At 37.1% G+C, this 12,709-nt stretch overlaps 1 protein-coding gene across 1 annotated transcript in view; it reads right to left on the reverse strand.

Annotated features, from left to right (window-relative positions):
• The window catches only part of st8sia1 (ST8 alpha-N-acetyl-neuraminide alpha-2,8-sialyltransferase 1), a 28,207-nt gene extending 16,083 nt beyond the window's left edge, over positions 1-12,124 (reverse strand). The window contains exons 1-3 of the mRNA XM_081364455.1: positions 11,398-12,124; positions 9,869-10,013; positions 2,010-2,119 (exon numbers count right to left, since the gene is read on the reverse strand). Of these exons, the coding sequence (XP_081220581.1) occupies positions 2,010-2,119; positions 9,869-10,013; positions 11,398-11,576 (434 nt within the window). The 5' untranslated portion in view covers positions 11,577-12,124. The remainder of the gene's footprint in view (positions 1-2,009; positions 2,120-9,868; positions 10,014-11,397) is intronic.
• Between the last annotated feature and the right edge of the window lie 585 nt (positions 12,125-12,709).

The following is a 12,709-nucleotide window of genomic DNA, read 5'->3' on the forward strand; positions in this document are numbered from 1 at the left end:
CTCACTGGTAGGCTTAAGCAGTTGCCGCGCGGCAGCCAATGAGCGCGCAGTATGCCGCTCTAGCTCAGCTGCCCGCAGCTGCACTGCGTTGACAAAAAATGAAATTAAGGATAATTTTTGGCTTCAGTATCTCGAGAAAAGAAGACTTTCCCGCAGCGTAAGCAAGCTTACGCAATACGAGAGAACCTCTCGTAAGAGAACAACACTCGTCTCATTCGTGGAGGTGGAAAAACAAGTTCTTTGTGACATGCAAGATTTATTGTATTAAAAGTTAAATGCAAAAGAAAAGGCATGAGAGTCGGCTGTTTTTGTCAATTTTAAGTTTTAATTTAAAATGTTTGCAATTTTAATACAAGTACATGGTTAAATATTTGACCACTTGCTTGAGCAACTTAATATATATAGAAGTAATGCATACGTTGTTTAAATTGTGTTTAAACCTTCGCCTGGACCCGATGACAACACTGTGCTGAAGTGCCAACTAGTCTCTCCCTATGGAGGATCCCTTTACCACTCTACAGATAAAGCGTTGTTGGGAAACTCAATTCGCGTATCTTCCCCGAATTGATAAAATAAAATAAAATTCTGTATCAAAAATTATAAGGAAACACCAGTACTTTGTTTAGGCTTGGTTTGTAGGGAATTCCAAACCTGCGTACATATATTCAAACGCACATAACTATAGAACCAATTCTTAATGCGCATGTGAACGCCATCAGCGTTTCTCACAGGTTCGCGTTTAAAGTCTGTGTAGAGAGAATGGTGTCGTCTTAGCGGCCCCAAATTTAATAACAAATGATCGTTGCTATGGAAGCAAATCAATCAAAACTACATTTAGCTGGAAAATAACTTTACTAAAGAACCGCTATAAAGCCAAAACAATCTCTGTTACCTTAAATTATACGTTTATCTCTGTAAAGCTGCTTTGAAACAATCTACATTGTTAAAAGCGCTGTATAAATGAAGATGACTTGACTTGACTTTAAACGTGCATCCGTCCATTAAAGAGTGTATATGTGTGCAATGCTGACAAAACTTTTTTTTCTAATAAAAGTTGCTGCATAACTTCTCGATTTGAAAAAAAAAATAGCGAGAATGTGTTTGCGGTACAGCCGTGGATCAGTTACGCACTGCAAATGCAGCATATGTGAAAGCACTATAGCGCATGCTGCATACGCACTGCAAACGGAGTGTGTGTGAAACAGGCGTTAGATGGAACGAACTGCCTATCTTCATGCAATTTGCTGAAACCATCACTACTTTCAAGAAACAGTTAAAGTCATTCCTTTTCTGCAACCACATTCATAAAGAAGTTTACTATTAAAGAAAAGATTTACTATTATAAGAGAGTTCTCTGCATTTCACCTTTGCTCTAGCTTGTGTACATGCAAATATGTTTATATATAAACTTGACATTTTCTGCAAATATTAGGGAAGTAACAATATATCGAAATACAAAAATGTGTATCAACATTACAACATTACTCTAGAAAATTACTGAGAACAAAATGAAAGTTTTCAGAGTTAGTCAGTACTACATTAAACTGCTATATATAATGTTGAATATAATACATAATAATGCAATGGGGGAATATTTGTGGGTCCTGATAATGTCTGATGTTACCGGTAAAAAGTGGCATTATTTTAAATATATCTAGTCAGTGACAGAGTGCAAGCATATTCGTCTAAAATAATTCTGTATTTTCAGCTCCAGAATCATGAATATTTTTGTTTTGGTGTCACCATTGTCCTGCGCATTGGGTTTCCAGCACCAAGTCCAAGCCTATTCATTTCCACCTCCAATGTTACACCAAATTTAGCATTTGAATCAACAGTACATTTTTTGTTAACCTTTTACCATGTCTTGTATCGCAATAATACCGTATTGTGAGCTCAGTATTGTGATATGTATCGAATCGTGACATGAGGGTATCATTACACCCCTCCTTTTTTATATAATTTGACACATTCAGCCAGTCCAGAACAAGAAAATATTACCATCTTCTCACCTCATGATAAAGTCAGCTTGGTCAATTTCATTTCCACAACCACTGTGTTTCAGGACCCCTCCATTGCCCACAACCGAACACTTCTTTAGAGGAAGATGCAATGGTGTATCCTAGCAACAAAAAAATCGTGGGAGTTACACAAGTGGGTCAAAGAATAAAGAGTCGCACACAAATTACATTTCCATTGTTTTCTTTTGATGAATAGATATTCAAATCAAGGATACTTCAATATTCATATACTTCAAAGAGTAGTGAACCTCTGAGTGAAACTGAATCAATGAAAAGACCCTTTGTTAACCCCCTGGTGATCCATTAGCATCACGCATGCATAATTAAACACTCATAATCAGACATTTGCCTTCTAAATGAGTTGTAGGATTTCCTTGGTTTAAATCTACAAATCAAAACCAGATTCTGACATTTTCTGGAAAAAAAATTGCTGTTTGCCAGGTGTTAGAGTGTTGTGGGCAGTTGATACACTATCTAAGGCGCCCTGAGTAGTTATTTGTGTATTGCAAAGTGGTTGCTAAGGTTTTCTGGGTAGTTCCTATGGTATTGCTAAGAGGTTTCTTACTGGTCCAAGCCAAAAGAGCTTAGCTTGGGTCTTTTTATTTCTATGTGTGTCAATACAGAAGTAATAAGAGGTGCAGCTACATCATGTAGTGGCTCTCTCACAGTTGGCATATGGTTTGAAAAGTGCCTCATTCAGTCATAATTATGATGCATTACTGTTTGGAGTCTTACCCAATACATACAATAAATCAAGTACAAAACTGGACACTTATATAATTATAATCATTCAGGGTATAATTTTGACTGAAACAAATATCCATTTGCTCAGACACACATAATATACATATTATAATATTTATAGCACTATTACAATATTAGCCTATATATATTTTGGAATATAAAGAAAAGTATCCACCTGGCAGCGCAGCATGTGTACTCCTGCCATCATATGCGGGACAAAGGCTGAACACTCTTTTTCCTTTATAACTGCTCTCTGAATTCATTTACTTAGTATTTTATGTTAATTGTGATAACATTTATGCATACTATGATTATGTACACATATGTTTTTCCCGCTTTTATTTATCTAGATTTATCTAGTTCGTATATGTCTATTGCTTTGGCAATATTGTGCTATTTCACACATTCACCCCAATAAAGCTCATTTGAATTGGAAAAAAATAAACATAACATTACCATAAGCATATAATGTTTTGACTTAAGCGAGATAATGTGATGAATTACAACTGTAAATCCCACAAATCAATCAATAAACCAACCAACCAGCCAACCAATCAATCAATAGCATTCACTTTGAACATTCATGCAAAAATCCCTCAGGAAAATTAAGCTCTTGTTTGATCAAGTGCATCTATGCTATGATAAACACATTATTTGTTACTAGATTAGAACGAGGTGGGGGCTTGTGTGTAGGATATTGCTTTGCGCGTTTGTGTGTGCATCAATGGCCACATAAATGCATAAATTGCAGCTAAATTCAGTTTACAATTCACCCTTTTGTGCTGTAAACCCAAAGTTCAGTTATTTAAGGAACCAAAAAATGCAGGTAGTCATTTTCCCATCATTTGTGCAACTTTTGGTGCAAAATGAAAATTCAATTATATAATTTACATTTGCCATTTCATACACTAGTTTTAATATGTAAATTGAATACATATTTTAACGCTTTTGTTGCAAAATTAAAATTAAAATGTATTACAGAAATGATTAGATATGCTTAACATGTTCAAGCAAAAACTGTAGCAAAATTGTAATTTAAATGTTATTTTTTCTTAATTGCATTTACACTCACAGTTAAGACACTTGCGATTGCATTTCCATTAAGTGTCCCGCAATGAATGTAGCAAAATTCAATGTGCAATTTGAAAATGCATTCTGAGCCGATCACGTGCCCGTCCCGCCCTGTCAATCACTGTGTGAAGGCGGGGCTCGGCAACAGGTAAACATAGGCTATGGTGCGTATTTTGAGGTGTTGGAAGGAAACACGGCGGCGGCAGAGCTGATACGAGATCAGATGAAGTGGAGCGTGAACAGAGAAATGGTAGTATTTCCGAAGATTATTACGTGTCGACACCCATGTCAACATTATGCTGCGCTGCTGTTGTCTGATGCTGGACTTTGTTGATGGTTTCGTTTTGTATCAAATATTATCATTGTCTGATACATGCTTATCTTTATTCTTATTAGCCTACTATTAACTGTAATACCCAATAATGTTGGAGGATCCTATAGTTTTTCCTATTACTCTTTGATCACATAATATGACAAAGCTCCATTGGTATTCGGTATTAATAGCTACCGAAAAATGTGACCGCTCTTTATTTATTTATAACTGACTGTAATGTTCAATATAGTGACGAATGTGATGTGTGACCATCTCTGTTTCTGCAGCTATATAATCATAAAATATGAGGCAGACATGCGAGTCCCTTTCCATTTTATAAAGCATATTGATAAGGTATTAATTAGAGGTGGGCATAGATTAATTTTTTTTAATCTAGATTAATCTAGATTAATTTTGAAATTAATCTAGATTAATCTAGATTAAAATGGCTCATTTGAATTCTGCCGAAAGCATTCAGAATATGTGTGCTACCCAAATAATGACTATAAAAGTAGGCTAAGTCTTTGAGAACGGGTTTCTCAAGCCAGGTGGCGCATTAGACCAGGGGCTCATCTCAGGAACTGTTTCCAAAATGCATCACAAACTGCTTGAGAAAGCTGTTCTACTCATAGACTGTAAAAGGTTACTTCTGTACTGTTACCGTCCGTAGGCAACATAGGCCTATGTTATTATCAACTACTATAGGGTATATGTCGAACGTCGCATGACGAAACCGGAAACCTGGTCTCATCGCATCCGCTTGTCATAGAAAGTGTTAACTACGGTGGCCGAGAGAGCTCAACGCGCTGCAAATGAAGAAAACACATGCAAACAGAAAAAAACGCATGCAAACAGAAAAAAACACATGCAAATAGAAAAAAAACACATGCAAATAGAAAAAAACACCAGCGAATAAGAAAACATCTTCATCAGTTTTACAACTCACGTGCGTCCCAATACTCACAACACAACCAAATACGGAAACGCGCTGCAATTACAGAAACGCGCTGCAAAAGTTCACAACACAACCAAACAGAAACGCGCTGCAAATAGAACAGAACACAACGGAAATGTTTCCGGGGAACCCAATAAGTGACGGACGGACGGCTAGGACGTGCTTACAGCTGTCTACTTTTATTATTATTATTTATTTTATATTTTTTTGCAAAACATACAAAGATGACACGTTTATGACATACAACTTTGTATACAATATACAAAATGTATTTGCGATATGTTCAATGTCATAAGAATACTAAAAAGAACAATGAGCTGAAGACTAAAATAAATAAATAAATAAAAAAGATAGAGAAAAAGAACGAGGAAAAGACATTAATCTATACATCAGTTACATTGAACACATTTTGTCATGTTATGTTAAAATAAGTTTCGTAAGAAATGTTAGAATGTAGCTATAGGTCCAAATATGAGACGGCAAGTTTTAAAGTTGAGACACTCACACAAAGATATAACACATATTTTAAAAACTTTGTTGTATAAAATGTATATTTATTTGCAACAGTTATGTTAACAGCATTAATACTATATTTCTGGTAAGAACAGCTATTCAGCTGATGGACACGCGCTGCGTTGTCATGGGAACATCCCAGGTGAAAATAATGAGGAAATTACGTTGTCTTTCGTTGCTCCCTTCATCAACATAATGGCACACAAGTGCCCCGCTCCCTCCAAAGTGCCCAATTCAAGGGCTCTGCCGTCTGCCCTTTTAAGAGAGTAACGTTAGGGCATAGGTAAAGCCAGAGCCCGCGTCTCTCTGGTAAAGCTCGCGAGCCGTCCGTCCGTCACTTATTGGGTTCCCCGGAAACATTTCCGTTGTGTTCTGTTCTATTTGCAGCGCGTTTCTGTTTGGTTGTGTTGTGAACTTTTGCAGCGCGTTTCTGTAATTGCAGCGCGTTTCCGTATTTGGTTGTGTTGTGAGTATTGGGACGCACGTGAGTTGTAAAACTGATGAAGATGTTTTCTTATTCGCTGGTGTTTTTTTCTATTTGCATGTGTTTTTTTTCTATTTGCATGTGTTTTTTTCTGTTTGCATGCGTTTTTTTCTGTTTGCATGTGTTTTCTTCATTTGCAGCGCGTTGAGCTCTCTCGGCCACCGTAGTTAACAGCCGTATGAACTGATGCCGATATCTATGGAATTTTAAGGTAATCAGCTAACCTACCTATCTCACTTTGTTATTGGCTTTTTATTCTATTTAAATATCTAAACGTTAGTGTGAAGATTTTTTTTTTTTTTTTACTTTTAAATATCGATCTTCACATGCGAGGGACATTGGTTATGATCATCTTTGCTCGCTCCTTTTAAGTTATTTTGAGTAAAACAGTAAAAAAATGCATGAAGCACATACAAAAGACCTGAACCGGAAGCGATGCGTTCTGTTTTCCGGTTTCGTAATGCGGCGTTCGACATATACCCTATAGGCTATCAATTAGGGATGGGCGATATGGCCTAAAATCTATATTTTGATATACATTGCAGCCTTTTGCGATAACGATATACAGTATATTATAATAAAACCATTACAGAACAGGTTACACAGACCCTGCTAAACAACTGCTAATTTTTTTTAAAGGGTATATGTAGTTTTGAGAACATATATTGTGCAAAACTGTAAGTATACAACATAATTTTGCAGATAAATAAAATTTAAGTACACTAGCTGCAGAGATCTTAAGTAGGTCTAATGTTTATTATAGCTTTGAGCTTATGAAACCCCAAATTTAAAGTTATAATATTGTCTAACTGATGTCTTTTCAGTTAAAAAGAAACACAACAACGATTCTTAAAATCGGGCGTAGACAGAGATTATGTGTTAACGTTACACCACTAGATATATTGGAATGAGAATAATACGCGCGCGCTGGTATTCAGTGATATCATGTTTCGTTTTGAATTTGAGGTGGTAGAACGGATTAGTCGTGTGTTAACTTACCGAACCGTTACCCCACACACTCGGATAGTTTGCTGCTGTTTGTCGGACGGCTTAAATCCGAACCAAGTCCAAATAATGGACGTTGCAGCTTTCACTTTCAGCCGTGTTTACTTAAGATGACGACGAATATGCGTTGCAGCCGGGTTTACCTCGCGGCTGCGGGTAGATTGCGTCATCATAGCTTGTGTAGTAGAGCCATCTCCCAACCCAACTTGGGGAATAGATTAACGGCGATATTTTTTTTATCGCGCGATAAGAGGCAGCGCGTTTTAACGCAGCGCGTTAACGCCGATAACGGCCCACCACTAGTATTAATACATATGTACATGGTCACGGAATCTGACGGGTCAAATTCATCGACCTAGCCTTTTTTGGGTGAATGTGGAGCAGGCCGAGGGCTGGTGACGTCATCGTCTATAATTCAGTGTCTAATATTTTAAACAACGAAGCAGCACACGAAACTTTAACCGGCACAAACAAACAAGACTATTTTGGGTGAATGTGGAGCAGGTAGGGGGGCTGAGTGACCTCAGAATGACCAATAAATATTATTTTAATATTTAAGAAACCGAAGCAGCACAAAATAAATGTTTATCGGCTTAAATTAGCACAAACATACGAGACTATTTTGGGTGAATATGGAGCAGGTCAGGGGGCTGGTGACGTCATCGTCTATAATTCGGTCTAATATTTCAAAAACTGAAGCATCACAAACAAAACCGGCACAAACCGAACGAGACTGTTTTATTTGGAGCATGTGGCGGGCTGGGTGACAGAATGACCTATAAATATTATTTTACTATCTAAAAAACAGAAGCAGCACAAACAAACAAAAATTACAGCACAAACGAAGTAAAAACGATTGAGCCTATTTTGCCGACGTTTTGCATTGGGTTGGGGGCGGGGCCAACTTCACGCAGTGATTGACAGGGCGGGACGGGCACGCGATCGGCTCAGAATACATTTTCAAATTGCACATTGAATTTTGCTACATTCATTGCGGGACACTTAATTGAAATGCAATCGCAAGTGTCTAAACTGTGAGTGTAAATGCAATTAATACAATTTTGCTACAGTTTTTGCTTGAACATGTTAAACATATCTAATCATTTCTGTAATACATTTTAATTCTGCAACTTATAAAGCGTTAAAATATGCATTCAATTTACATATTAAAACTAGTGTATGAAATGGCAAATGTAAATTTTATAATTGAATTTTCATTTTGCACCAGCGTTGCACAAATGTACTGGAAAATTAAAATTTAAATACAGAAATGCATTGCCATTTTACATATTGCATTGTCATTTTGCATATTACATTTCAAATTGAAATTTGCTACCCATAAGCTTCCATGCAGTGCGTACGAATTGAACTACTAATTGTTATTGACGTATGATGAGAGAGATGACAGATGAGATACAATGATGCATGTTAAAATATGTATATAAAATAAGAGATGCATCTCTCGTCTGTATGTGCTATGAGCCTGAATCACGTTGTCAGATCTTGCAAGCAAATCAGCAAAAAAAAAAAGCTAAATGCTAACTAAATAAATGGAAATACTTTGCTGAAAATAAGACAGAAACATCGCGACCCTTTCCCCGCCATTGACGGAATTTTTCCATGGCTTTCCATGTTTTCACTGTTATACGGTAGGGGGCGCTATGACGCATCTTCTGAAAGAGTACTGAATCTCCTGATCAAAACGCATGCGAAGACGACGCAGAAACAAGCAATAGCATATGTAATCATATGCATATGTAAAATAACACGACCATCAACAATAAACAGTATATAAATCAAAACTGCCTAATGTTACTGAATGAAATGTCGACTAAAGACGAGGTACAGGACCGTGCAAGATTTGAGGGCGTTGATGGACTCGATCCACGTTTTGGATCATCGTTCTGAATCCCATCCTGACGTAGTCTGACAAAAAAGTGATTTTCTCAGCTTTTTGCTCAAAATGTTGCCTTTTTTTAATGAAACTCACCCACATTCAAGTGTTGATTCAAAAAAGAATGCATTATGCTAGAATAAAAATGGGTTTTTGTTAAAAAGCAGAGGGTCTGTTCTTTCTTTTGATATATTGCATGTTCAGATATTCATACAACAAAATATACTGGGGGCCATAATTTTTATTTTTTTATTTTATTTTAAGTGCTGGTGGGAAAAGAGTTAATAACTGCATAAACTGAAGCTGAAACATCAACCCCAAAAAAGCTTACAATAAGTGGACACTGTAACACTACGAGCACATTCTGTGAAGCAGCCTCTACAAACATAAAAGACAATCATTGCAGTTTCGGAAGAGTCATGTTCAGCACACAGAACGGTAATTTAAGGGATTCACTCCTGCATTTAAAAGGCGGTTTTCACTCCTGAAACTTTAAAGTGTGTGTTTGGCCAAAAATGAGCGTGGGCTCTGAGACAGTGTAGGAGGAACATTGCGACTGAAAGGCGGCATGGTGCCCAGTACAATCAGGACCCATGCGAGTGTCTCTCCCATGCCTGTTTATTTTTAGAAGGCAGAGCGCAATGCTGAGCTTCATGGAGAGTGGGGGTGGAAAAGAAAAAAAAATCTGGACCAACTGCTTCTCTTCCAAACACTTCCACATTCATAGCTACATTTTATAGTAAAGAAAAAAAATTCAGGTTACTGTTAGAAGCAACATGGGACTTTGATTTAAAACACCACGAGTAGAAATATGCCATTGCTTTTCTAAGCTAGTCATTTTCAGGGCTCTTCTTTCTATGAAAGACGGTACCTGAACAAATAACGGGTAGGTTTCATTGTTGACCGTGTGGTAATGGTAGATCTCCCCATCATACCACAAGACTTTGCCTATTGGAGAGTTCTCCTTAGTAATCGCAAACATCTTCTTTGGATCACAGCATTCTGTCAGCAGCTTCCTGCCAAACAAGACAAAAAAGCAAACCAATTGACATTAGCAGAAGGAACAACAGAAAAGGGCTTGTGAAAATGTCCTTTCTAATTGACTGAGAACAAGCACACATTCTTGAAAGCATAAAGTCTTTTATTTAGCAGAACAATGGCTGTGCATTACACAAACTAATTTGAAGACCAAATTGAAAGCAAGCACAAACGGAAAGCAAAATTATATTCAAATGAATAATTTTGGCATCCACTGTCCAAACTGGTTCCGGTAATGTTTCACAGCCGGCCTTTTCGATTGTGACCGACAGATTTATTTCTAATTTAACAAAAGCTGTGCGATACTGACATGAATCATTTTACAACTGTTAACTTGTCCCAATAAATTTCAAACCAAAATCTAATGACACGCACACAATATACAGTACCAGGTCAGAACATTACTATTTTTTATGCTTTTGAAAGAAGTCTCTTATGCTTATCAAGCCTTGCATTTATTTGATCAAAAATACAGAAAAAACAGCAATATTGTGAAATATTATTACAATTTAACATAACTCTACCGTTCAACTGTTTGGGCTCAGTAATTTTTTTCTTTCTTTTTTTGTGAAAGAAATTAATACTTTTATTCAGCAAGGAAAGGATGTTAAATTGATTTAAAAAAGTGTCAATAAAGTTTTATTGTTAGAAAGGACTTCTCTTTTGAATGTTTTGAAATGTCACACGTTATTTTCTGACATTACTTTTATGTCAATTAAGTACATTGCCCAATAATTACTTTTTTTTCTATTAATTACCATGTCTAATGGAGTTTTTCATAACTGAAGCATTTTTACATTTAAATAAACTATTAAACGAGTTAAATCAAACTAGGAAGCACAACAAATGTTTTATATAAAAATTTGTTTTTGCATTCCATTCATGAGAATGATATTTTTGTGTTGTGCATTATGGTAATAAGAATTTAGAGGGAAAATGCAAATCAACCATAACGTCCATATGCTTCGCTCTCTTTGTAAAATATAATTCAATACATCAATCATGAGATTGACCAAACAGAATCAACCTCTTTATGACGTCACAATGGCCACCCTTTCTGGGAGTTCAGAGCGGGGACAGATAACGTTTCAAACAAATCTCCCCCCTCTGCGCATGCGCGTTCTCATAATCGGTTTTCCTGAGAGATGTCTGCACTCTGCAATACTCATATCAGCATGAAAGCCAGATTACATGTACGAGGAACCTAGTGCATTCAATCCATTTACTTAATTACAGGTAAAGAGACAACTGAGATTAAACAGCCTTTTAAAATTCCATCACAGATAAGTGGCCTTGCCCATCATAGATGATTGAATAAAATTAAATGAATGCATGAATGTGATATTCAACAAATGGAAATACCTGTACAGATCTACTCCCGTTTGGTTTCTGCTCCATGTTTGTCCCTGCCGCAGAACCTCATCCACCATTTCCTTGTCACTGGGAATCCTATACACGGGGAAGATATAGAGCCACAACAACGCCAGCACTCCCAGAGTGGCCCATATATACCTGCTCCTGTGACATCTCAAAGACACCATTCCGTCGGTCTGATCAGACAAACGTCCAGTTCAAAAGCACGTGCTCACGACCGACGGGTTTATTTTGGTGCCACTGCCAGCAAAAAGCCGCTTGAATACCGTTATCCTCCTATTTCCATAACGCGGCGTTCCAGAGGCCAACAGTGGTGCATCAGTGTCAGATTTTCATGCATGCACGCCTCAAATACCTCCTCATTTCCTGCTGATTTGCAGAAGGATGTTCTCACAATCACGGTCAGGATGTGGTGGATAAGGTCGGCTCCGTCTGGCCAAGCGGTTGGAATCTCACGGGGTTTTATACGGGATCCAGATATCTTCTCCCCCCATCACTTCTAATGCAAACCGTCTTGAACTCCCCAACAAATCTGATGCCTGCGCTATCCGGCTTCATTTCGCCCTTATCACCGCATCACGGTCATAATTTCACTGTGCAAATTCTTTTTTAAAGGCCTTCCCTCCCAATCTGGCCGTGTCTGATGTAATCTTCCGAATAAGTGAGAGACAAAGCTCAGTTTTTTGCGAGTGCTTTAGCACGCATCATTGCCCTCATTATTTGTTATGGTGCTGCCCCCTTCTGGTTAATCTAGTCACATGACAACGGATGTGCAGCCTACCTAGCTTATTTACTGATAGTCCAGGCAAAGTAACTCATTTTGGAGCCAAAAATAGAACTAATTGTAAAATCATTTCTATAAGGTGTCCAGAACAACATAATAAAAATCCTAAGAAATCCTAGTTGAGGAAATATGTTTAAATCTCATTAATCCGAGATGTGCCTACCGAATATCGAATATAGGCTACCCAAAATATACCCGCATTTTTTCATTTACTCCTACCACAATAAAACTTTACACAATGAAAGTCTACATGAAAAGTAAAACATTTTGTATTAGAAGTTTCTTTGAAAATTAATTTGAATATGCAAATGATTAATATACTAATCGAATATGCCCAAAATACGCCCTAATGGGCTTATTTTTTCCTTTACTCCTATCACAATCAAACCTCACAAAGTGAAAGTACAAGTTTCTTTGAAAACTCTATTTTAAATATGCACATGTCCATTCAGTAATTTAACCTATGCATAAACACGATAAATTTGAAGTCACTTGCCACAGTTACCTGGGTCACTT

This window comes from Scardinius erythrophthalmus (assembly GCF_964197995.2).
Source record: "Scardinius erythrophthalmus genome assembly, chromosome: 4".
In the NCBI taxonomy this organism is placed as follows: domain Eukaryota; kingdom Metazoa; phylum Chordata; class Actinopteri; order Cypriniformes; family Leuciscidae; genus Scardinius; species Scardinius erythrophthalmus.